The sequence below is a fragment of the Protopterus annectens genome, chromosome 17.part0, assembly GCF_019279795.1.
Source record: "Protopterus annectens isolate FY-2018-M chromosome 17.part0, PAN1.0, whole genome shotgun sequence".
In the NCBI taxonomy this organism is placed as follows: Eukaryota; Metazoa; Chordata; order Ceratodontiformes; family Protopteridae; genus Protopterus; species Protopterus annectens.
The window spans coordinates 425,426,563-425,454,525 of NC_056751.1; the positions used below are offsets into that span (position 1 = coordinate 425,426,563).

General features: G+C 41.7%; 1 protein-coding gene across 1 annotated transcript in view; it reads left to right on the plus strand.

The window, feature by feature from the left end:
• Positions 1 to 27,963, plus strand: part of POLD1 (DNA polymerase delta 1, catalytic subunit) — a gene marked incomplete in the record, with an annotated part of 1,583,142 nt that overhangs the window by 89,151 nt on the left and 1,466,028 nt on the right. Inside the window, 1 exon segment of the mRNA XM_044059378.1 lies at positions 7,115 to 7,323. Coding sequence (XP_043915313.1) covers positions 7,134 to 7,323 — 190 coding nt within the window.

The window sequence follows — 27,963 nt, forward strand, 5'->3', positions numbered from 1 at the left end:
TATCCATCCTCCATTCATTAATCCATCCATCATTTGCCATCCATCCATCCTCCGTCCATCCATCATGTATGCATTGTCCATCCATCATGCATGCATTCATGCATCCTCCAGCATGCATGCATTCCTGAATGCATCCTCCATCCAGCATGCATGCATTCCTGAATGCATCCTCCATCCAGCATGCATGCATTCCTGAATGCATCCTCCATCCAGCACGTACGCATTCATGCGTGCATCCCCCATCCAGCACGTACGCATTCATGCGTGCATCCCCCATCCAGCACGCACGCATTCATGCGTGCATCCCCCATCCAGCACGCACGCATTCATGCGTGCATCCCCCATCCAGCACGCACGCATTCATACGTGCATCCCCCATCCAGCACGCATTCATGCGTGCATCCCCCACGCATGCATTCATGCGTGCATCCCCATCCAGCACGCACGCATTCATGCGTGCATCCCCCATCCAGCACGCACGCATTCATGCGTGCATCCTCCACCCAGCACGCACACATTCATGCGTGCATCCACCCCTTTATCCACCCCTTTCCACTTTGAATTATAGATTTCTACGTGTGCTATGTATAGGAGCCTTAACTGTGTAGCTCTGAAATGTCACTTCAAAGCAGTTAATTTCAAACACGTTCTATTCGACTTATCCCACTTGACTCTTGCCCTCTTCCCTTTCCAAATAAAATCCTTTTAACTGCTATCTGCAATGTTTCCTCTGACTGATTTAAAACTATGGCTGACCTATGTATAAAAGTAAAAGGACTAAAAATATTTTCATTGCTTGCATATATTGCTATCCAGATCTATAAAACAGAGCTTCTGGTTTCTCAGTTTTTGCTGAACCAATTTGTGTCGATGCATATTTTTACAACTATTGCCTTTGTTTTAGCTTCATTAATTTTGTATCACAAAAAAACTTGAAACAGTCTCAGAATGTTCCACAACAATGCACTTGGTTAAAACCAGAACAGGACAGTTCAAAATATCATTTGCAAGTAAAGCTAACACTTCTTGATTACCATATCAGTTATATCCTTGAATTTTTGAGTCCCTTATTTTCTTTGTGTTGCATTTAAAACAATTGGCAAAGGGGAAAGAGGACACCCTTGCCTGGTTCCTCTCTTCAAACAAAGAACGCCCCCCCCCACACACACACGTACTTGAATTTTTGCCTCTGACCCCTCGTATATCATTCCAGTTGACCTTGTTATTGTGTCAGGAAATGCAAATGCTAGCATTGCCCTACTTATAAAATCTCAGCTTACTCTGTCGCATGCTTTATCTGCATCAAGACCCACTGAGGACTGATATTTTCTTATATTCTGCTTCCCTCTTGATCATCATTGTTCTGTTAATGTCAAATGTTTGACTTTCATCCACAAAACCACATTGATCCATATTTATAAATATTGTCAACACCTTTGCCATATTTTAAGCCATTATAGATATAAACACTTTATAATCATGGTTTAGAGTCAAAATGAGCCAGTATGAAGCTGGATCTGATAGGTCATTGCACTCTCTAGGTATTACAGCCACCACAGCTTTCTTCCAGGATGTTGATACTTCTTCACCTTTTAAAATTCTGTTAAACAAAACCTTAGAGATATTTGTCACTTTCTTCCCAGCTTCCACACTTCCTCAGGAATACCATGTATTCCTGGAGACTTTCCTATAGATTGGTCTCTATATTTCTTCTTTGCTGGCATCCAGGCAGTACTAGTCAGTAACTGATTTTTACCAAAAACTGATGGCTTTTATTTGCCTCAACTGCTGTGCCTTTACTGCCAAGGTTTCAGTACCATACAGTATTGTTCGCACCGCTGTTACTTTTCAGCTTCTTTGGTATTGTTCTGCCATATTCGTACACTACCCAAGAAACTTTGTGCCAATTAGCTGCAGCCTTTCTTATTCTAACTTTGACCTCCTCATTCAGACTTCCTTTCTCCTCAACCACCCCTTCAAATACTTGAAGCTGTTAACCTGTTTCACTATATTTTACCATCTATCTCGGTTCTCAGCTTCTTCTGTTTTCCTCCATTTTGTTGCCATTACAGCTGTCTTATCTGTATTTGGGTTCATCGAGAAGTACTAGGCTAGCTACCCTTTAGGGCCATTTTAAGCCTAACCAGTTTCCATTTTTGTGCTGTAATTTATCTTATCCCATTTGATTAGATTAGCCTTACCTATCCCATGGTCTACAATTCTATATTGCCCCCAATGAGAATAACTGATGTCCTACACTGGCTAATTTGAGGGGACCCCTGTATGCAATAAAGCATTTAAGAGCTGCCTCTGTCCATTAGTAGTACAAGGGGCAGTCCTGAGGAAATTTTCTGTTGAATATGGACAGGGGTGAACTTTGTTTTATTTGGATGAGGAGTCTGTTTCAGAAAAGCAGTGTTCTCTGGAAGATATACTTGTCCCTCCAAACCATTCTGTTGATGATGTAGAAGAGAATTATATCCCTAGACAGAGCATTTCTGGTGTAATTTGACTTGATGTGCAGTAAATCCATGTTGGGTCGGAGGATGCCTTGTATGCCAGACACAGGTCACCTTTTAGCAAACTGTAAGACACAAGAGTATAGTGACAGGACTTTGAGTTGGTCCATGTAAGACGTGTTTAGATCTTTTATCCTTTTAGTAATGTATCTGTGTGGGTGTTCAGCTGTAACATGTCTCTGGGCAGATGCATGCCAAAGGCAGCATAATATTCAATGATTGGCCTAATGGGGGTAGAGTAAAAAGGGGACAGTGAAATCCTTAGATCCACATACAGTCCCTTTTTATAATCTGTGTACTTTAGAAGGTCTTTCTTAAAACAGTGGACACTTGGTCAAAAGTTAGGTCACTGTCTACATAAGTTCACAAATCCTGAACATCTGGGTCAAGTCTCAAGGGCGTACTGTCAATATATTAGTTCCCTGTGGTAAATAACTTCCCAAGCAATTCATTAATGCATGTTTGGCATTTATTTTCAGTCCATGGTTATGGCAGCAGCAATTTGTTGGGGACAAACTTTCCTGCAGGATGGCAGAGTCCTTTGGGAATTCAATGACTGCTCCTAGCTTGCAGTCATTGCAAACTTGGTCAGCAAGTGCCCTTTTGGTATTTGCTCTTAATTCAGAAAAGTAGATGCCAAGTAGGAGAGGTCCCAGCACAGAACCCTGGGGGACTCCACTGGTTACTGAACTCTTTGTGGAGATAATTTCCCCTATTTTGATTTCCTGCATCTCATCTTTCAGCCAGCTGGGGGACATGTGGGTTTATTCCAAGTTTGTTTAAGTTTTCTACTGTGCCCGAATGGGGAATTGTCACAAGCTTTGGCCAGGTTTAAGTATGCAGTATGTACTATTTTGTTTTCATCCATTACTCTGGTGATCTTTCAAATAACCCACCAGGGTAAGTAAGCATGACCTACCCTTGATGAATCGAAATTGAGACTTGTCCAGTGTTTAGAGGTTCCCTGTGTCCTGATTGAATAGTTCTATGACAAGTCTTTCCATGGCTTTGTATATGTGGCTGGTCAGACTTATGGGTCTGTAATTTCCTGGGCCTGTGGAAGGTCCTCTGTTGTGCAGGGGAATGACTGTAGCTATTCTTCGGTCACGTGATTAAAAACCTGTATGGAGGCTAAGATTTGTTAGGAATGTAGCCATATTGTGCTTCCTCTTATTTAAGATGCATCCAGGGTTATTGTCCTGGACCTGTCAATGCAGTATTTTTAACTTTTGGTAGCACATTTAGGAATTGGTCTTGTGCAATAACTGGAGACAAGCCAGTTTCAACTGTACCTTGAAGGACAGACTGAGGGGGAGGGGTAAAGTTAGAACTAAATTTATTGGCCTGTAGGTTCGATGTATCTTTAGGCTAGGTGTAGGTAACTTTGTTCACAGTCAGCTTAGTGTATTGCTGCGTTGTGGTTTTGAGATTACAAGCATAACTAAAAAGGGCCTTTATTTTTGGCTTGGGTAGCTATTTTAGCCTAAAACTTATTGTTGGTGGATTTTATTAAGCTCTGAGTTTATTTCCATGACAAGGGCACTGACATCCTGGGAATTACTTAAATTACCTTTGGTCGAAATTGTTTTATTTTTATTATAAAGCTTGTTGATGTTATGGTTCCACCATGTGGGTTTGCTTCTGGGGTTTGAGCTGGACTTGTTCTTACGGGGTACAGCTGAATATTTGCAGCTGTTTGCATTCTGGTATAGTGTGGTGGTTTATTTTTCTGCATATTCAGTGGAGTTAGCTGAGTTTGGTGGAGATTTGAAGCTTGCCAGTGTATCATTTAGGAATAGGAATTTTGTCTTAAAGAAATTTCTTAGGATACCTTGGGTGGAAGGGATCTCTGGTTTCAATTCTGTTTTGAAAAAGACTGCTTTATGGTCAGACCTAACTAGTGATGATGATACAAGATGTTCCCATATTAGTAGTTATTCTCCCTAGTGGGTACTCTTACCATTTGTCCCAGGGCATTTGTATTGATGAAGTTCAGGTATCTGTGTGTTTGTGCAGTAGTGGTGGTGTAGGTTTCCTAGTCTATAGTTAGATAGTTTAGGTCACCTAAGAAAATATATATTGGTTTAATAGTGATTCCAGTTCCTGTAGATGGGCATTTGGCTTTCTTGTGTCCTAGTGGGAGTTTTATAGCTAGCTATGTGGAATTGGGACCTTTCTGATGGTTATTTGAACATGAAGTTCTAGTGCATAATGCTACTGTGCCAGCCTTAATTTGAGTCTCTTCTGGATGTAGATTGAGACAGCTCCACCTTTTTCCCCTCCTGCACAATAGCTAGTCTAAATATGCCTTCAGTTTTGCGTTCTTTTTCACCTATCCTTTGCTGAAGTTCCTGCTCAGAGTCTGCATGTAATGCCACATCATCTGCATACAGCAGGTTTGTTAATGCCTCTCATCCGACTTGTTTGCAAATGTAGTCCATCACCAGTTTGAACAGCAGTGAGCTAACAGCTGAACCCTGATGCACCCCAATTCTCACTGGGAATGTTTGTTTGAGACTGAACACTGTTCTTGAGTCATTGGGTCCTTGTAAATAGCCTTTACTGTTCTACCAATGTTGCTGGAATTTTGAACCACCACAGGACTGCCCAAATCAGTTTTTCTGGGACCTTGTCATATGCTTTCTCCAAGTCTAGGAATGCACATTTAGACTCGTTCCTTATCTCTAGCTAACTTTCTGTCTTGGTACAAACCTTGTCAGCTGTGCTGCTTCTTTATCTGAACTGACCATATCCCATCTTACTTTCTACTACTCTTCATATTAGTTTATTAATCACCCTCTCCAGAGCTTTCATGCAGTGTGACAGGAGTTGATACCTTCGTACTGCCCACAGTTGTGGATGTCCTCTTTGTTCTTCAGTGCTGGCATTAGTATGCTTATTCTCCAGTCATCAGGGCTACGCCTTTCACTCCTATACTGCTATGAGTACCCTCTGGAGCCATTTCTCCCATCTCACCCAACATGTTGATCATATCTGTTGTGACCTCATCTGAACCTGCTGCTTTCCCTGACTTCATTTTCCTTAGTTTTGTTCTATTTTTCAATTACTAATCCAGTCTGTTAAACTCCCATTGGCTCACATTTTATTTAGAGTTTCTTTCCTCTCTAAGTTTTCCTTCACATCTGGGTTGACATGTGCATATCCACAAAGTATTATGGACAGAACTTGCTCTGTTATCAAGTAAGATCAACTTTTTGTGTCCCTTGCTGAAAGATGAATGAAAGAAAATGACTAAACACTGTTCAAAGTAGTTTTCAGATTGTCCATTTTATCATAAGAAAATATTAAGGCAAACACTGCAGTGCATAGCTAAGGTGTATTCTTCCTGAGCTGTCTCCACATCCACTGCTTTCTTTAGAAATGCTACAGTGGATGACACTTATGTGACAGCTGTGTAAATGAGACATAATTTTCAGATGTGTATCTTCCTTTGGGCTGCAGTGATTAAGGAAATGTTCCTTTTAGGATGGTCACCCAGAGGTGTAAGCTGAGGACTAGGTCTGAGTATTCCTGCAGCCAGAGCTTTGCTCACTTATCTGCCATTACAGCAAGTACCCATAATTCTATTTTTTTAATGCAGTTTTGTGGAGCTCTGAATTCGGGAATCTGTCCTCCTGCATATTGATGTCTAGATTAGTGTACAGCTTGCTGTTAGTTGAGAGCAAGAAAGGTGTAAGTAAGCAAGCAATACATTTTGAGGAGGAGTAAGCTGCACTGGAAAGTTTTTTACTTTGAGCAGTCTTCATTTTGGAGGTGTCCTGATGGTTATTGCAGTATGTAGCTTCACTTTGTCCGATCTAGTGTTAAGGTAAGAACTTGTATTTTGTTTTCATCACCAGCCTGTTTCTCCTGCTTGTACCATGTACGTGTTGGTAAATCTCAGATCTGTTAGGGTGGGGGTAGGTGCACCATCTTAATGACTTTGTAAGAGAAGAATGTTCTTGAGCCTATAGCATACTTGCAGACACAGACTAGGTAAGTAGAACTTTGGATAATTATGAGATTCAAGTAATTTTGAGCTTTACAAGACTACTAACACTGATGGTCATTGTACTTTTTAACTTTGTTTTGATAGTTGATTTGTTATAACACACCATTTTTATATTTGAGAATTGAGTTACACTTGCTAGAACCACTAGACTCATCTACTTTAAATTTCAGATTTTTTGATTGTTGCTCTGCACAGTTTCCTTTAGTGTATCATGCTGCTTCATGAGTGTTGTGGTTTTACCATATTTGCGTAGTGAATTTTTTTTATGTTTGTTAAAAATTTTAGCTATGTGCTGGTCAGACAGATACGAACTTGTTAGCAAGGAACATTTAATGTGCAGTTTTCTTAAGAGTTGGCAGTCTCTTATTTCTGCATGTTTAATGTGTTTATCTCTGCTAGAAACCATGTATATATTTTTTTACTTGCACAGTTTGCTGCTAAGGATTAAATAAATAGATTGCTAGTAGCCTGAACTCTTCATAAATACAAATCACACTTCTGATGACTATTCCAGATTACAAAATGTGAGGCAGAAATAAATTAAATACTATTGTCAGTTTTGTTTTCATTTTGCTTTTTTCAGGAATTGAGTTGCAGAACTGATGGATTCAAAACGAAAGAGGCAGTTTGGTGGGGCTTTGCCTCAGTCACAGTCTAAAAAGCAGAACAGTGACTGGGATGACGATGGCCCATCACAATTTGAGGAGGAACTGGCTTTCCTGGATGAGGTTGAAGCAGAAATGGCAGTGGAAAATAGGGAATCGCAAATCCCCAGCGAAATCTTGCCCATTGGTGAGCATTGTGTACCATCCTGAGTTGAAAGGCTGCTTGTGTGTGTGTGTGTGTGTGTGTGTGTGTGTGTAAATGCTTTGAAGCACATTTATTTCATAGTTGTCTTATATCCATGGCTCTAAGCTGTGTGTTTCAGGGTTTCTGTTAATTTAAGTCCTGCAGCACACAGAGAGGCAGTTTCACAATCCCCATATTCAGTCTTTTTTTTCTGCTGAGGCCTATAGCTGTGCATATATTCTCCTGAGAAAAAATACACTGACACGTGCTGATACGGAGGCTTGAACCCAGGGCTTCTATGTTGGATGCTCCCATTGTTGTCTTTGAGGGTGAGGACAGAGTCCTGTTGGTGTTGGCTTAAAAGGGGACTCCCAGGGACCAAGTGGAGGTCTTGTTAAGTTTTCACTTTCTGAGACCTTCCATTCACTGAAGACCAAACCAGTGCCCAATGACTTTCCCCAGCCACTTCCCATGCTTCTTACCAGTGGCTTTTCCCATTGGCCCAGTATTTCTGGTCATTCTTCAAGCTCTAGTGGCCAGCTTTGGAAATACCTGAGGAGTCAGGGGTCCCTTCTAAGGAAAGAAGGTTTGAACCTTCTTTGTAGAATTCAGATACCTCAGACTCTGATGCAGATGTACTAGCTTATATGGGCTGGTTCCAAACTGCGCCTGTCTATACATCTGACACTGAGGATACCTTGCCCTCTACTTCACCTCCAGAGGATTTGTCGTTCTGGAGACGCTTTTCAGAAAATGAAGGGAGGAGTTACAATAGGGAGTCAAAGGAGCACTTAAAGGCCTAATTCTGATAGTTTCATGGCCTGCCTGAGCCAAGGGCACTTGATCATCCAGTCAGATTTCTTTTTTCTTAGTGCATTAGTGGAGCCAGATTCCCTCCTCCTGCTGCCAGGAAGCCTGACTGGTGAAGAATTCCCATAACTTTTTGTGTAGTAGCTCTTTGGCTGATCCGGTAGTGGTGTCCCTGGATTCCAGAAAATGGTCCTCTGTGGCTTCATGTGGGAACCCTTTTCTCAGTTGCAGGAAAAGAAGAAATCAGATTTAAGAAAAATAATACAGTTCTGCTATCCTGGCTTTCAGAGCCTTAACCTGCCAAACTTGCATGCTTACCTGTCAGCAAAACCTTGTTGAAAAAGATGAATACTAAGGTAGATGGGATCTTGGATTAAGGATCTGAGGCTGAAGATGCTTGAGCCATGTGACCGTTTAGTCCAGATTGCTAAGCCTTCCAAGAAATGTGAATATGATGCTGCAGATACATCTTGCATGGCAGCAGTTAGAGGGTCTGTGATTCTGAAACATGCTTGTCTGAGGACTTGGCAACTGTCAAACCATTTGAAGATTGAACTCCTCAATGCCCTATTTTTAGAGGTGAACCCTCTCTGTGGACCTTCTGTTGAAGATGGCTTTAAGAGACTAGAGGAGAAGGGCAGGACTATGCAGTCAGTCATGCTGTTTTTTTTTTTTTCAACCCCAGGCACAGAGTTCATTAGAAATTACCCCATAACATAGATTCCTTCAGTTTAGGTTGAGATGCCCATATGAGACCAGTGATATAGGTCACAGGGGGACCATGACATAATGAAAAAGCACACAAATGTGAAGGAGATGGTGGCTGTAATACTGGCTGTAAAGGCATTCAAGCACACTATGCAGAAGGGAGTCTTCCAGGTGTCAGATAGTACCACAAGTGGATGTGGTGTATCAATGTTAAGAGAAAAAGTTTTAAAAACATACTGTTATTTGTCTTTTTCCTATTCTTGCAAAATGAACATGTTATTTGTTGGGATATGCCTATCAAAGATGGGCCTCATCTGTGAACAAAATGCAGCATTGCTTATGAACCTGAATAATATCTGTTTTCTGCATTTCAGAATAAAGAGATTTGGTTATAGCTCAGTGAAGCCTGGGAATAAGGACGCACGGCCGAGTAAGAGTTAATTTACTGGGGCAGGCTGTGTGTCCTGGAAAATTTGAGCTACCGTTGTTGAATTGAACATTTTGTACTTGAACATTCTGTACTAGCTGTGGGTTTGAGGTAATTTGTGATAAACATGAGGCAGGGCTTTGAGGTCAGAAAATACTTCTTCCTCTACCACATGAGCGTTTGAATTGTCAATTTCATATGCTGAAATATCAAGAATTATCTCCTCCTTTCACAATTGAAATAAGGTGGATGCTTTGGCGGAAGGTGGTATGAAGTGTAAAGAATGGCTGGATTGTGTATGTGTGTCTGAAAGGCATTCTTTGCAGTGTTTGCAGTGTTTTTTTGATGCAGTAGGCCGGGTGGCGGCTACTACTACTAGTTCTTCAGACATGCATGGTTGATGGTTGGAAGGATCCAAATTTAGCTGTTACATGTTAGAGACCAGGATTTCCTTTGCTCCTTTACAGTTTGTTTGGACTTGGACCGCCTGTGGAAGCAGTTTTAAAAGAAAATGGAGGACTAGCTAAGCAGATACAAGAAGTTTTTGATTTTGCAGGTGCAGCCTCAAAGGGGCATAGAAAAGGCCTGCTAAGGGGGACATTATCTGCTTATGGTTCCCAGTCTGAGGTGAGTCCTGGGCGTGCTAGGCAGGGGGGCTCAAGGTTCGTTTAGGCCCTAGATCGATCAGGTTCACAGACTCAGACTTCTGGTGAGGGCGAGGGGTCAGTCCTTTCGTAAGCCACCAAAGCAGCTGACTTTCAACTGCCAGCCTGGCAGCTCCTTAGGAGCTCCTTTCTGGGAGGAAGATTGAAAATTTTCATTTCATTTGGGATGAATCACTCAAGACGGATGGGTGCTTACAGATTTTATTTTTAGGTTCATGGCATCTTGTATTCTGGTGTGCTTCCCAATGCAAAATGCATATAGGAAGCTGCAATGGTATCTCAAAAAATGGACACAGCACTGCCAGATTTGGACTGTCATTCATCAAATAATTTGCCTTTTTCAAAGGAATTCTTGTGAGTGGAGGCTCAGAATATCCTAAACAAGAGGGTGTGACCCGACAGCGGCAGATCAGGGTGAATTTTAACGATGCATCGGACACTGCTTGGGCTCAGGGAGACTCATCTAAATGGAAAGTGGATGCAAGACCAAGTGCCCTGCCAGACTACAGCATCTACATATCAACATGAAGGAGATATTAGCATCCAGTTTGCATGATGCATGCTTCGGTCAGGGCTTTTCCGTGGCAGGTGAAGATGATGAACACACACACTGTCACATCAATCAACAAGCTTAAGGGGAACACACACTTATCCTCTCTATGCGCAAGCAATGATTTTATGGGAGATTGCGTTAGTAGTGCAGTAACTGACTCTTCAGGGCAAGGTTTCTGCCAGGAGCACTAGCAGATGTATGTGTATTAAGCAGACAAAAATCACCATGATCCGGTGTGAACTGGATCTCATCATATTTTGAAAGTGACAGTTGTCGAGGAACTCCAGACATAGATCTATTCGCTTCTCACTAAAAACCCAGCTGCCCATGCCACAAAGGGTTTCAATCACACAGCTTGGAACTTGGAAAGTGAATGCTCTGTATTGAAAAGTTTCAACCTTCATGTCTCTTCCTTTCACCTTCTTTCTTCCAAAATTATTAAGGTCAGACAGACAGGCAGGCCAAGGATGATTTTTGATAGCTCATTGCCTAGCTCGTAACACTGGTACCCACTTCTAAGGGGTCTTGTAAAAGAAGCCTCCATGGCCACCTCCTCCCTCCTCATCTGTTATCTCTAGAAGGAATAGTCAGATCTCATGGTCAGCTTCAATCTCTTCATCTCACAGCTGGCATATTCTGTGTTGAAAGCACAGTGGTCTCCAGCTTCAAGTTTCCTCAGTGAATTAGGAAGAAGGACTAAGAGTGATTATGGAAGAGGAGGTAGGAAAATGGAAGAATTTTTTATTTTTGGAGTACTTGAAATTTTTTGGAGTGGAGATTTCCTTGCCTAATTTGAGTGTGGCAATTCAATATTGAAAGAATTATTCAACAGTTTGTCTTTCTTCCTCATAAAGATTGTCTTGCTCTGTTTTTCATCACTATGATTGTGCTTCACCTTTGTGTTTCAAATCCTTTCATAAAGCAGTTTCTAAGAGGGCAAAGAATATAAGACCCCACGTAGAGCCTCCTACTCCTGCTTGAGATGGAAGATTTTGTTCTGGAAAAACTTGGAAACAACCTTTCTAGCCTGCAGGCCTTGCTGAATTGAGCTTATTGTTTGTTGAGATGGATTGTGGCTGTACTTCTGCAAAGAAGGTTGATTAAGGCAGGTATCTGGGTATCTTTAAGCCCTTTTGATTTATGCATTTTGAGGTATCATAGGTTCCATTAATCAACTTTATTACTTGGTTGTTTCTAGTTTGGCTTTAAACCAAACTATTCCAAACTTTTCATTTGCAGATCCTTTTGCCAATCCGTTAGATTTTGCAGGAAAAAGATTTACACAAAGCAATTGCGTTTTGCACAAACGTTATTAAAAGATGGAGCAGGACTGTCAGATTTTTACTTATTTCTTGCTTTTGGCTTGTTTCTTTTTTTTTTTTATTCTAGGTGGGCAAGGGGGTGGATTGGCTTTTGCTATTCATTTTGTTATTCCCATTGCATTGCATTTTGTTATTCCCATCATGGCAAAGAGGTCCACTAGGGCTGCCACTTATTCATTCTACAAGCTACTGCTACTGGATATTCAGGGAAGCAGCTAAGAATTGCAGGATATTCTGGAAGCTTCTGGGCATTATCACCTGCCTATATCTAGGTATTATCACCTGTACCCTGCCTTCTAAGAGGAACAAGGCATGTGCCAGCTACCTGCTAAGGCATAAATTGCCAGCCTCCCTTACCTCTGCTTTTGAGTTCTACCCACCTGTCAGGTTTGCAGCAAGGGAATCCGAAGACTCTAGTACACAGCAGGGAACAAATGTAGATGTTTACACTTCCCTTGCTGCAGTAAATTTAGGTTTCCTGGAGCTCTGTGCCCTAGTCTCCTTTGTCCCCTGTGTTTCTCTGTGTATATTTGTTGTATATATTATATTTGTTTAGATTGTACATATTTTTTTTATTTATTTTTGTTTTTATATTTGTCTTTTGGGTCTTCTGACATCTGGGGCAGATCTGTCTCTTTGGGGAAATGACGTCGGGCATGCGCCATACACGCCCTGGCGTCGGTCAACTGCTAAAGTACCCATTGACCATTTATGGACTCTACGGCTTTGCTTTTATTCTATATGTTTTTCATAGCCAACTGTCAACGGTCAGAAATGTAACAAAAAGTTGTTTTGCTTGCAGTATAAAAGTTGATGTCAGTAAACAAGTTGATCAGAGGAGATCAGATTAGTCCAGACCGGACATCTTGGCCAACATGCTGTGTAATCTGGTTAGCTGCTAATAAAGGAAAATTCAAAACCTGAGGCAGATGCGACTCGTTTGAATTTTTTCTTCTGACAATCAAGCAAGGAGGAGCTCCCTCATGCATACTGTGCAAACCTGGAAGATTGCCCAGATGTCTTAACTCCTTAGAGTAGACTTCATTGTCTTGGAAGAAAACAGTTTGTCAGGTTGACTGAGCAGATCACATTTAGAGCCATACAAATGAATGTTAAACAGAGAAGTCTTCCTTAATCATAGATGAGATGCATCAGAAGTAGGCCTTTGTTTCTCCTGACAGCAGACAGCTGAGAAACTTCTGCTGCTGGACAGCAATTTCTGCTGCCTGGAAGATAGATGACTTATCCATCAGTTTGACAAGTCTGTTTCTGTATACATTTCCTTCTGTACCCTGATTCTGCGGATATTACAAAAACTTGAGGATAGGCCAAAAGCCATCTTAATAGCTCTATTTTGGCCCTGACATTAGTGGCTCTCCCTCCTGCTAAGCTTAGGAAGGAAAAGACCTAAGAATGTTTCCTAGGAAGGAAAAGACCCAAGAGTGTTCCCTCAGTGGCTTGGACATCAAATTTATTACTGCTCTCTCTGAAACTGGAGTTACAACATTGCATTTATTTTTGCTATACTGAAATGGACATGAAAGTAGTATGTATTTATATTTATTTAGTGATATTTAATTACTTGGAAAGTCCAACTGTGTAGAAACCCATTTTCAGCAGACTCCTGGGGAGAAAAGCTCCAAATTATTATAAAACATTTTAAGAACAATACTTTTACAATCTTTAAAAATAAAACAAAAACATGTAGTTTAAATAATTATAACGAATTAGACATAATATTAAAAACATTGGTTAAGAATAAATTCAAGATATATGCCAATCATTTAATATTTAGAGAAATTTTAGACTGTCTCTAGAGAAATTAATGGTAAGTTAATCTAATACAAATGGGAATTACTATATGAAGTGAAGGGAAAAACAGGCTTCTGGTATATTTAGAGAGAAGGTCATGGAAGAGCATTAGATAGCAGTAAAGAAGTAAGCAAAAGAAGAGTAAGGAGGTATAAGAAATTAAGAAGTACTTCATCCCTAAGTGCGAACTAGTTTATCCTGTTTTTGAGCAAGAACGGAGCTATATTTTCACTAGAAAGTCTTTCAGAGTGGTTTTGAAAGATGGGAGGGGTAGTATAGACCTGATGAATGCAGGTAAGGTGTTCCAGGCCTTAACCTTGTACAAACACAGACAATGCACAACAAATTTGTTAGGTTTGTAGACGGACGGAAGTATTTGGTCACTGGATCACAATGACTGACTGGGAATATAGTTGTCTAGAATGTTTTTTCTAATGCCGGACAGGCAGATGGATGCTGGATAATTTTATAGGTGGTAAGAAGTTGTGTATATGTTAGTTGATGTGGCAGTTATACCCCATTAAGGTTTTTCCGTGCTATACAGTGGTGGTTTCCGAAAGGGGTATGTGCTGCAAATTTAGCAACTTTTGTTATAGCAGTGCCATAAAGAAGACTGGGGAGGAGATAAGTAATGCCAAGTGTAGTTTTAGTTGCATCGATGAGAGAGTTTTTGGCTCTGTAAAGCATTCCTAGTTTTTGATGAGTTTTTCTTATGCAATTTTGTATATGTAAGTCGAATGTAAAATTATTGTCCACTATCACACACATTTACTAGCTATGCCCCCTTTTGCCCAGACTATAAGGTAAATGTTCTTCGTGTTTCACTATTGCAGTCATCACACTTGGGTTATCCTGCCAGGGGTAGCCCTCAGCCGGCCCGAATACCAGAGGCTTAGTATTTCTGTGTCGGTTGCTGTTGCTTCAGAACTGACGTCAGGTCGTCAGAGGTATAAAAACAGGCAGCCGATGCCATTACACCAGTCTTTTTTGCCAAGGAGCCTGAAGCAGAAGCAGTTTGCACGAGTGCCGGTCAGCCACTACCTGAGTTTTCTTTCCGAAATTAAATCATCTTAAAGTCTTCTAAAGCTAAGTATCCTGTTGGGGATTCTTTTTTTCTTGCTCTAACCAATGTCAGAAAACGTTAATTGTCTCGCCTGTGGAAAGCAAATACCACACAGAAATTTCCATTCTTACTGCGTCACCTGTTTAAGCCCAGACCATGACATATCTTGTCAGTTTTGTGCTTTGTTCAGTGCCTGAACTATTCATCGTTGGGCCCTTTTTGTAGCTAAATACTTTCTTTCTCTATCTCTGTATTCCAAAATGGCTTTGGTAAGCCATCCGACTGCCGATCTTCCGAAAAAAACATAAGGATAAAGGCAGAGACGGACCACATAGGTCCAAAACTGCCATTGATGCTTCAGTTAAGCTAGTCGTCAGTTCGCCGGTAGTCTGGTGCTTTCGCAGCCCTTGATGCCCACTTCAGTAGATTTGCAGGCCATTACCGAGACCCGTTCGGAGTCCGGTGTGCCGCAAGACTCTTCTTTGACTACGGAACCTGCAGATGTCTCTACCTTGGATGAGCCCAGAGCCGCTGTGCAGGCACCACCTTCTGAGGAAGTTCTTCGCACTACCGATATTCGACACAAACCAACTACTTATTTCGCATCTTCATTCTAAAACTTCTGAGTTTCTAAGACCAAGAGAACGAGCTACATCTGAAAAACCGACGACCCAAACTTAAGTGCCTGCTTCCTTGCCACAATCTCAGATGCTTAGAATGGCAGAAAACCTGATCATGCTGATTAGGGGAAGCCAGCCTTCCCCGGCTAAAAGAAAGAGACTTGTCCCCAGCAGCTTTATCTGACCAAGAGTCCGACGAGACTGAGGTTTCTGAATATGAAGACATGCCCTTATCTGCCTATGAAAATTCAGATGCAGAGGAATCCATTCCTTCTGCCTCCCCTCCAGATGATTTTTCTTTTGGTGAAACCCTACATACTTTGAGAGAGCATTTCCATTGGGAATGCCAGGATGATCCTCTGTCCAAAAAGAGACTCGGGGGGGGGGTGTTTAGATTTATCACAGCACAGACCCTTGGCTATCCCTCCTTTTCTGGATATTGTGGATGATGTCTTTATGGAATCCGGTCGAACTCCTAACTCCTGATACTTTAACCCCTGCTCCAAGGAAACCTGACAGGTGCTACAGAGTCCCTGACTCTCACAAAATTCTTTTCAAAAATCCTACTGCTGACCCAGAGGTCATCTCCCAAGGACCTAAAGGAATAAAAGCAACTACAGCTAAGAATCCCACCCCCTTGGACAGGGATTCCCGAGCTTTAGACAGATGGGGTGAAAAAGTATACACCTCTGCAACTCTTGCCATTAGAGCATTGAATTGTCAGTTCCACATGCTGAAATACTAGCAACATACAATGGAACTTATTAAGCAAAATTGATCTACCTTTCCTGACACTGCAGAAAATAAAGAATTACAGGAGCTTATGCATTCTGCAAGCCAAGTCAGCAAGCATAACCTGCAATGTGGGTTTGATGCCCTAGAAGCATCTTACAGGGCAGCAGTCACAAGTTCTGTACTTAGAAGGCATGCCTGGCTTAAGGAGCAGACCTTGCCAGACCATGTCCAATCAAAATTAATCGACGCTCCTCTGAACAAGGACAATCTGTTTGGCACCAAAGCAGAAGAGGTTTTAAAAAAGATGGAAGAAAATGCTAAGTCTATGCAAACTGTTTTGCAAGTGCAGCCTCCAAGATTCAGTAGGCATTGCCCCTCAAAACATTGAGATGGCCTTGAGGAGGCTGGAAAGGACCAAACTAGACCAAAGGGAAACAGCCCCCCCCCCCAGATTAGTCTCAGGGTATGTAGAGATCTAAGCAATAGAGTACCTCCCCTTCTAAAGCAGGAAGTGCTAAGCCACCCCCTTCCAGAAAAAATTTCACAATGATTTCTCAACTCTACTCCTCACCTCTGCCCAATTGCTCGTGGCCCTAGGAGGAAAACTTGCCCACCATGCAAAAAACTGGACCTCCATCACCAATGATCAATGGGTCCTCAATATAGTATCCTAGGGGTACAAATTTTATTTCCACACCCTGCCAACCCCAAAGGGTTCCCAGACCTTTCTCCTAACCAGTGGGCAGAGGCACAAAACCAAGTTCAGTCCCTGCTTTCCATAAGGGCAATTCAGCCTGTTCCTACAGAACAGATAGGCCAAGGTTTTTATTCCAGACTTTTCCTGGTACCCAGAAAAGAGGGCACATGGTGCCCAATCTTAGATCTATCCATTCTAAACACCTTCTTGGTGGTACCAAAATTCAGAATGCTCACCCTACAGCAGCTTCTCCCTATGCTGTCCAAAGATGCCTGGTTAGCCACCCTAGACCTAAAGGAGGCTTATCTGCACATCCCAATCAGGGACTCCTGCAGGAAATATCTACGTTTCAGGGCAGGATCTATGCATTATCAGTTCTCTGCACTTCCCTTTGGCTTATCCACTGCTCCCAGAGTTTTCACAAAATGCCTGGCTCCAGCCATTGCCTATTGCAGACAGAGAAATATTCAAATTTACCTTTAATTGGACAATTGTCTGATTCAGGCAGACAGTTGGGTAAAGCTTTTGCAGCACCTGACATTTGTAATGGACCTTCTAACCTCCCTGGGGTACACTATCAATGAAAAGAAATCCAAACTAGTCCCCAGTCAAAAAACTGTATTCCTGGGAGCAAGCTTGAACACAGAATCCTAGATGTCATTCCTTACTCCAGAAAAACAGCCTATCTGACAGGCTACTTTGCTCAAATGGCCACCAGAACCCAGCTATCTGCAAGGAAAATCCTGCAGGCTCTAGAGTTCATGTCGTTGTCCTGCATTTTATTAATTCCATATGCCAGACTACATATGAGCAAACTTCAGTGGTACTTAAAAAGTCTTTGATGCCAACATTCTCAGGACCTGGAAACTATCATACCTATAATACCTTGTCTAAGGAAAGAGTTTCTTTGGTGGGCAGCAGCATGCAACCACAACAAAGGACTTCCCATCACACAACCCCACGCCACCCAGACCCTAACCACAGACGCATCAGACTATGCCCGAGGTGCACATCGTGACGGCAGGTGCATTCAGGGCCACTGGAGCTCAAACCAAATTCATCTGCACATCAGCCAAGAAGAGAGGCTAGCTATTCAGCACGCTCTGATAGCTTTCAGATCCCTACTCTCACCGGGGCCCCTACTAATCAAAACAGACAACACCACTCTGCAGGCTAGCCATGACCCTGTGCAACACGGCCTCATCCATGCATCTTCACCTGCAAGCTCAATTCCTGCCAGGCAACCAAAACTCTCTGGCAGACAACTTAAGCAGAAATCACCTAGACCCACACAAGTGGCAATTAAACCACAACACCTTCAGCCTTGTAACCCAGAAATGGGGTACTCCGAAGGTGGACCTATTTGCCTCCCCACACAACCACCAGCTCAGCAAATTCTGCACCATGGTACCTCACAGCAAGGCCTGGAAAGTGGATGCCCTATCCTTCCAGTGAGCAAACCTCTCAATCTATGCATTTACACCTCCACCTCTTCTTACAAGAGTATTAGTCAAGATAAGGGAGGAAAGACCAAGGGCAATCCTGATTGCTCCAGACTGGCCTCTCCAACACTGGTAACCACTACTGCACAGTTTGTCACCAGTGTCTCCATGGCACCTATCCCAAATCCCTACTCTCCTGACTCGGCAGGAGGGGCAGTTCTTGCATCCACAGTTGCAGACTCTGAACCTTGTAGCCTGGTTTATCCCTTGACTTCTCCTCCAGTGGCCTAGGCAAACAGGTACTGGATGTGATACGTGAAGCCAGACGACCCAGTACAAGGAAATCCTATGCTGACAAGTGGAAAGGTATTGTTCCTGGATTCACACTAAAGGAGCGGATACAGCACAACCCTCCTTGTCTCTCATCCTGGATTACGTAGCAGATCTACTCCACAGAGGCCTCTTCCTCCTCCTCCTCCATTAAGATCCATGCCTCTGCCATCTGTGCTCATTTCAGCACTGAGCCACCTCTCTTTTCTCACCCTCACATCAAGCAGTTCCTGAGAGGGGCTAACAACTTAAGGCCACCAAGAAGAGCCCCCACTCTGCTTGGGACCTTAACTTTGTGTTGGAAAAAAACTCACGCTACCCTCCTTTGAGCTGCAGCGTCAGCAGAGTTAAAATTCCTCTCTTGGAAAACAGCCTTGCTTCTGGCCATCACTTCAGCTAGAAGAGTGTCTGAGCTGTAAGTGCTTATGGCTGTGGAACCCTTTATTATTTTTTCATGCTGACAGGGTCTCCCTAAGCTCTAACCCAAATTTCATGCCTAAAGTGGTGTCCAGTGTTGGCTCTCAACCAATCTATCCATTTGGCCACCTTTTTCCCTAATTCGATCTTGTACTCTTTATATGTGCACAGACAACTCAGATTCTAAGTTGATAGGACTAAGCCCTTTAGGAAATCTGACCAGTTACTAGTCAGTTTTGCACCAGTGACAGAGGGCAAGGCCATATCAAAACAAACTATCTCCAAATGGATAGCACACTGTATCCATTTCTGTTACAAACACCATGGGAAACCACCCCCTCTGGGAGTCCGAATGCATTTCACTAGGACAACTTCAACCTCTACACCCTTTCTCAGAGGAGTCCCTACCATGGACATTCTGGAAGCTTCTACTTGGAGTTCTGTTCATACCTACACCAAGCATTACCACCTGCCTATCTTTTTCCAAATCCAGGGCGGGTTTTGCAACAGCAGTCCTGCAGGGCATACTAGCCAGCCCTAACTCTTCTCGACTGCCTCCACCCATTCTTCAGCTTTGGGAATTAACCCAAGTGTGCTGACTACAACAGTGAAACATGAAGAACATAGTACAGTTGAGTGCACTTACCATAAATGTAGATGTTCGAGTGTATTCACTGTTGCAGTCCTGGTTTCCCACCCTCCAGCCCCCTTGTCTCCCTCTCTCTTTTTCCCTTCCTCGCTCCTTACAGGGCTATTGGTTCATAGGTTCATACTAGGCTATCTGCCCTAGGGCATTTATAAGCCTAGCCAGAGTTGTGTGGCTTTCACCACCCCTTAGGTTGAAGAATACTGCAGTGATACAGAGATGATCCCCGGGGTAAACCTACGATCTCCCATCCACTGGTCAAGATTCTTCTTGAACAGAGCCAGCGAGGTGCTCTGTCTCACGTGGACCGGGATTCTGTTCCACAGCATAGGGAGTCTCTGGGTGATGAATCTGTCCCTCCAGCACGTCCTATTTATATCCGTGTTAAGGTTGAAGTCTCTTGCTCTTGTGGCTCTGGTGGATTTGAATTTTTTGAGGTGGAGCATGTCCATTAATTCCGGGTTGGACATGGCCTTGTATGTCAGGCACAGGTCACCTCTGAGCAGACGGTATGCGACTGAATAGAGCTGGAGTTTCTTCAGTCGGGCAGCATATGGCATATTTTTGAGCCCCTTTATCCTTTTGGTGAGGAACTTTTGGGGTCTTTCCAATTGCTGCAGGTGTCGGGTAAGATACATTCCGAATGGGGCATTGTACTCAATCATTGGTCTGATAAGTCAAGACTACAGGGGAACAATGACCTTCCTTGATCTGGATGTGAATCCCTTCATAATCAGGTGGGCAATGTAGAAAGTCGTCCTAACCACTTTGGCAATGTGAGTGTCAAAAGAAAGGTTACTGTCAACTTGGGTCCCCAGGTCCCTGATGACCTCTTCTGTGCTTAATGGATTGCCACCTATGTGGTAACTTGGGGTTACCTTGTTTTTACCAAAGGGTATGACTATACATTTTTTGGCGTTTAGCTTAAGGCCATGGCTCTGGCACCAGTTATCCATTTCTATGAGACCTCTCTGAAGAATATCTGTGTCTGATGGATTTTCAACTATGGCGCCCAGGTTGCAGTCATCTGCAGACTTTGTCAGCCACAATCCTCCTATGTTTGCTTGCACTTCTGAAAAGTAGATGCCGAACAAGAGGGGGCCCAGGACTGAGCCCTGTGGGACACCGCTTGTGACCGGCTTGGAGTCTGACATGGCACCAGCAACTCTAACCCTGTGGGTTCTGTCCTTGAGCCAGTTTGCAACCCATCTTGTGACATATGGGTTTACATTTAAGCTGGTGAGCTTTTCTGTGATACCCGAGTGGGGTATTGTGTCGAAAGCTTTTGCAAGGTCAAGGTAGGCTGTGTGAGCTGCCTTACCCCCATCAATGGCCTTGGTGACTGTTTCAAAAAAGTCGACCAAGTTCAAGAGGCATGATCTGCCTTTGACAAAGCTGAATTGGATAGGATCCAATGTCTGTAGGTCCCCTATGTCTTTATGAGTTCCATTATGATCCTCTCCATCGCTTTGCAGACCAGGCTTGTTAAGCTTATGGGGCGGTAATTACCAGGGTCCGTAGAAGCACCGCCTTTGTGGAGTGGGACCACAGTTGCCGTACGCCACTCTTTGGGTACGTATCCTGTGGTAAGGCTAAGATTAAACAGCAGCCTTATGTGTGGGTTTAGTTCCTCATTGAGTTTGTGTAGCACACAGCCAGGGACACCATCCAGTCCCATTGATGCTGTGTTTTTAGCTTTAGAGAGAGCAGCTCTCACCTGGGCATTTGAGATGATTGGGAGGCTATACTCTGCTGGGATAGATATTTCTCCTTTTGGGGGGGAGGGAGGGGAGAAATTTTCACTGAACCTGTCTGCCAGTATGTTTGCAATGTCTGTGGGTTCAGTGATTTTTGTATCATTTTGGACTAATTCTGAGCATATCTGGGAGTTTCCACCCAGATTTCTAACATAGCTAAAGAAGGCCTTATGATTGTCTTTTGAGTCCTTGGCGATTTTTCTCTCAAAGTTGGCCTTGGATGATTTTATGAGTGATCATAGTTTTTTACTAGTATTGATCAGAGATGTCTTCCCTTTTAGGGAGTTTGCTCTATCTTGTAGTAGCTTTCTCCTCTTGTTGTAAAGTTTGATTATGGCTGGGGTCCACCAGATCGGGTGCTTGCCTTTGGTGGAAAGGGTCTTGATTTTATTTGGGATTGCTTGATCCATGCAATCCTGGAGGTGCTCGTAGAAAGCATTTGTAAGGGATTCAGCAGCGTGGGTTGTGGTTTCCAATGGCTCAGGGGCCTTGAAGGATACCACATCAGTCTTAAGAAGTGTGAAGTTGGCTTTTGAGAAGTTCTTCACTGTGGTCTTTTTTGTTGGGGGTGGGGGCGGGATGTGTATCTCCAGTGAGATTAGTTTATGGTCTGATCTCACCAATGAGGGATATACTTCCGGTGTGGAGCATTTTGTCCCCATGTTTGTGATGATCAGGTCTAGTATATTTTCGCCTCTTGTGGGAATGGTGACAAGTTGTTCCATAGCATTTAAGTTTATGAACTCCAGGAACCTTTGGGCTAGGGTATTGGGGCTTGAGTAATGTTCCCAGGTACAAAGGCAGGATAACCCAAGTGTGACAACAGTGAATACACTCTTAACATCTACATTTATGGTAAGTGTACACAACTGTACTTTCTTACTGCCAGCAGTCAGCTACTTTAAGGCCCTTAACAATTTACTTTTTACTGGTGGTGTTTTCCACCATAACTTGGCTCCCTATTTGGGACAAGAAAAACTGATGTAATGGTGTTGTCTGCTTGTTTTTATACCTCTGATGACCTGACGTCAGTATTGAAGCGACAGCAACTGACGCAGAAATACTAAGCCTCTGGTATTCGGGCTGACTGAGGGCTACCCCTGGCAGGATAACCCAAGTGTGACAACAGTGAATACACTCTTAACATCTACATTTATGTTAAGTGTACACAACTGTACTTTCTTACTGCCAGCAGTCAGCTCCTTATCAGCTACTTTAAGGCCCTTAACAAAGGGTGTCCAGTCTTACTATGTAATATTAATAATACAAATGGTGGTTTGACCAAGAGCAAGGCTATTAAGAGTGGCCCACACAGTGTTACCAAATAAATATGCAAGTACTCTCAAAATGTAAATACCTCTACACAGATCAGCCAGAATGAAAGGTTTAAATACATTTAATAATAAATAAAAGAGTTCAAAACCTCAGAAAACATTTAAAATGACATTGCAGGACAGTCTCAAATAACGAAAAACATTTAAACTAGGCTTTACTACATTCCTGACTGTATCTAAGAGAATTACTATATCCTAGAAACTTACTTCATTAGAGCAAGGCAGATGTGGTGAATGGATCTTCTAGTTGCTGTCAGCTCCAAGACAGAATACAGAATGCTCCGTCTCACTAAGACTTCTCACATTAATATTTAAAATATTACTTCTGGGGTAGCTAGCAGAATGACATTTCTTGTCATCTGACTTTTAGTTCCCAGACCCAAAACAACCATTGATGGCAGCTGGTAGCATTTAGCATCTGCCTGTAAAAATAGATAGACAAGGGCTTCTCCTCAGATCTCTGGCAGATGCTGGGAGTTATAAAACAATTTCATTCCTTTATGCTTTCAAGACAATTAATTAATTCACCCTAAAGACAAGACAGTAAGTTTCCTAGTACAGACATTGTGTCTGTTGCTGTATTGAAAGCTGTAAGATGTTTTTTCTAAAATTTACCAGACTGAGGTTAACCTCCTGTATCCCATTTTCCACTGTATAAAAAAATATACTTTTAAACAGTTACAATAGTGCATGTACATTTCTGTTCTTTTCCAGTAGGGCACACAGTGGATCCATTTTAAACACAAGCCTTTTGCAAATACCCTTTTCAACACACGTCTGTATAAGCAGTTTGATATACACATTACATACATACATACATTTGCAACACAAGCATCTTACACAAATCATTTCGATATTCGCCAATGACGTATAATTATTTTACAAAATTCCAGCTAGCTGGGCTGGCAGTATCTCCTTTCATCACAACCTGTACTGTAGTTTCGAGTGTTAAGTTATTGGAAAGAGGGGTATGGGTTGAATTTTTGCCTGGAATGTAAGACTTTAATGGAAGTCCAGAATTTCTTGGGTTGTGTTTAGTATTATTCTGAAAGTTATTATAGTAGAGTTTTTTTGTCTTAATTTATTTGCTTTTTAGTATGATTGCAAAGCATTCTGAAGTTTTCAAGATATTGAGATGTTTTATATTTTTGCCATTCTTTCCATGCTTTTTCTCTATGCTGGATTAGCATTCTCCTCTTTTTTTGTTAGCCAAATTTCAAGGCTATTTGGGATATTTAGAAAAGTTGTATTGAATTCAATTAGAGCATCATCTAAGGGGAGGATTTTTTGGAGTTTCCAATTAATAGATGATGGTGTAGTAATGAACATTTCTGGGGTTAAACATGGAAAGATTGTGTTTTATAAATATGCTGTTTAACTGGATGCGTGAGATGTCTAGTTGCATAGACTAGAAGATGATTACTGAGAGTCTGCCTTTGTACCTGTGGTGGAGTATTTGCTAGGGTCTGATACTAGGAACAATCTAACGGAAATTTGATGTCTTTCTATAATGTGTGGGGCTATTAATTAGGGTCTGTATTATAACAACGAATGATCAGATGATCGAACTTTGTTATATCGATACCTACATTTTGAAAACTCATAACACTGAACAACCAGAAGAGCAAATTTTTTCCCAGGGGAAAAAAATCGCTGTTACCAAAAAAAAAAAAAAAACACTAAACAGTAAATGAAGTGGGGGGGCTTTACCCCCACCCCCCCATGTGTGGGGGATCCCCTCCACACCTCCCTACGTAAATACACCAACTCCGCGATCACACTAAAGTGGAGGAAACTGCACAACCCGGACGGCTGGGCCAGCGATTTCTTTCCCCGGGAAAGAATTTGCTGTTCTGGCCATTCGCTATTTTGCCGGTTCGACTATTGGTGTTCGAACTAACAGCGTTCGATCATCTGATCATTCTCTGAACTAAAGTAGACTCATTAATTAGTTGTGTGAAATCATATCAGTTCATGCTAGATGTAGGGGAGTTAGATTGTGTCCAACTAATTGACATTCACATCATTAGCAATATTTTTTTCTTGTGGAAATGTTATGGATAACCCAGTGTTGGATATCTTCCAGTGTAGCTGTACTGTTGCCAGGAGGGATATAAAGGACAGTAATACATATTTGTTTATAGTTTGTTAAATTTAAGGAAATTAATAAGCTCTGCTAAACTGAATTTTGGTGTTGGTTTGCTGGAAGGGGAGGTGTGGTAGATACTGGGAAATACTAAAGCAATACCGCAAGCTTTCCTCCTTTATAGGGTCTTTATGGATGATATTATAGCCAGAAGGTATAACCAAGTTTCAGTTACAGCGAGAACATCAGGCTTATGCTGGGTAATCCAGGCATGTAGTTCAGCAGTTTTATTTTTATACTTCAAACATTTATAGCTGCAAAAATTAGATTACCAAGGTTAGGGACTGGCGGATGTTGGGATACAGAAGTGTGTGGGAGAGAATTATCTTTGTTCTTTGTGACAGTTGAGGCCAGGATTAGAGTATATATCTACTCCTAGAGGGATTTTAGTATATTGGGGAATTATGCATACTTGTATTTTTGAGAGGATTCTTGCACTGAATTTTGTTTTGGTTTTGAGTTTAAGTGCAGTTAATCAGCCTATATTTGGAGTAAGGTGAGGGGCAATATTAAATAGCTTTCGTGCAATGTGTGGAGAGTGTAAAGAGGAAGTTTGGATAGGTGGGTGGGTAGTATTGAGCAGCATCCTATGAACTCCAAAAATGATGCCGCAATAAAAACAAATGATGATTGAATGGATTAGCTACTTACTGGATTAGCTACTGGTGTCATTTAGGGGGATTCAGTATACGTCTGCTTGAGACCAGCCCTGCTGCTTTGCTAAGGATGGCTGGCATCTCTCTCTTCATGGCTTCCTTATATTGGTAAAACCCTTTTCCCTGTAGTGTTTTTCTGTAGGCAAGGCCATCTCTTCAGAATGATAAAGCCCCAGTATAAATAAACTATGTAATAAGAAAAAGACACTTGTAGCGTGTAACAGCAAACTTAACACCTCATCAGCTAGAAGGGATCTCAAAAAAAGATCAACAAAGAACTTGGAAACAAAAACAAATAATGCAAAAGCAAGCATAAATTGAGATTTGCCACCCATACTAAGGATAACCACAAAGCCTTCTTCAGCTGTATCTGAAAACTCAGAAGTAATGGTCAGAAGCATTCTTAGTTAATATAAAACAACACAACATACTTGCCACCCAAAGACATAAACAATGTACTAGTAGACAAATTCAGCTCACAATCCTCCTTTAGCCTTCTCAAATTTTCCATTGCACATTAGCGTGTCTGTGCGCCTATATGCGTACACCCCCACCCCTGAATCTCCTCATAGTAATTCCTCCGTGTTCTCTCCAAGGCTCACCTCACTACCTCCATGGCTAGTCAGTAGTTGTGATATGGCCAGGTACAGAAGTTAAGACCCAGTCTAAACCAAGGTTCCTACCTTTTGACTCTCTCAGCTTTTGTAGTCTGTAAGACCTACTTTTTTACAAACCCACATAGCTAAACTGGGGTGGGGGAGGTGAGACTTGATGATTTCCAGCCTTTGTATAGATCTGCCATGACCAGTAGTTCATCTTTTATATTGTTAGCCATTGAAACGTGTCTTGTGGGGAGTTGAAATCCTCATGCAGGCTTGAGAGACCTTCTTTTTTTGTTTTGTTTTGTTTTAACTTGGGTAGACATGCACATTCTAACCAATGAAGTGCCCTCTCTATTTAACCTAGTTAGGTTTTTGGCTTGATTTCATGTAAGACCTGCAATGGTATTTTACTGATTAGGGTCAGTATAATGAGGATGCTGGTAAAATGCTTCTACTTAAAGTGCAATGTTTAGCATGCCATCCAAAGATGGTACATCAAGAGTACAACTCCACCACTTCTTTAAGCTTCACCAAAATGCCAGTATTGGAACACAAATCAATACAGCTGGTTTGGGGATAGAGTCCACAGTCTTACAGCCTTCATGACATGAAAGGTAAGCTTTATTACTAGATGTGACACTGATTATAATTCCAAGTATGGAAGTTTAGAAGGTAGTAGAGTGTATTTGATTGTGCTATGATTGAATACCCCAACATGCACCTGTTGAGTTTTATTTTACCTGAATAAGTTGTATCCCAAAAGGGAGCATTGGATCAAGGTTACATATTTGCAGTCATGTTTCTATCAACAGCAATTGGAATCTTTCTTCTTTATATAGTGAGGGCTAGTCATACAGGGGAAGCACCTTACTACAGATAAATAACCAACTGTTTTTTTTAATGGTATGCAGGTGCATCTAATTTGTATGAAAGCCAATCATGTAGGAGAGGCACTTTATTGCAGCAATTGAGAGAATACATATGAGCAAACTTAATGGCATGTGTGTGGACCATATCTCTTATAGAGGTCATTTAGTATAAATCTTGTGTTGGTGCCTGGGTTATGGTGGATATTGCCAATCAACTTTAAAAGAACACCACTTGCAATTGTTTTTGGTCTTAATTATATATCTTGATTTTTTAGACTTTTCTTACATTATTGATGAAACCTGAGTCAGTTAAGTGGCCTATACAGTAAAGACATTCATATGAGTTTTAAACAGTAGTCATGGAATTTGCTTGTGCTTTAGTATGATAAATAAAATAGCTATTTATAAGGCAGCAGTGGCTGTTAGGGAAAAGCATTCATTGTAATTTCATTTGTTTCTTTTTTACCAGGGTAGACCACTTTTTTACAAGGGTAGACAACAGATTACCTGTCCAGTTTCAGATCTACACAGACAACAAGATAGAAAACATTAGCAAATTAAAAGAATAACATTTAGAAATCAAACTGATGACAGTACCGACTTGATTACAGAAATTACATAATAATAGTAATAATGGCTGAAGAAGGAGAGGATGAAACATTATGCAGACAGGTTTGGAGTGATAAATTGGAGTTAACAGAGATAATAGTCTTGAATGTGCACACAATTTTGTGAAATCGTTAGCAGGTTTTGGTGTGAGGAATTACAGTGGGAGGGTAGAAGTAAAAATTAGAGGAAGAGCTACGTATATTTTGTTCGTTTTCCAGGTTAATCTGACTGGGCCATGCAAGATCCCTTTCCATTGGAGGCTTGAGGGAAAAAATCTTCAGTATTTAAACAGTAGACTCAATATATGTACAACAAAAATAAATAAAATACAAAACTATATTAAGAGCAGAGGAATAGTCTATAACATTTGATGAGAGTAACCAGAATCCTACAAAATGTTATTGTGATGTATATTGAGAGTTT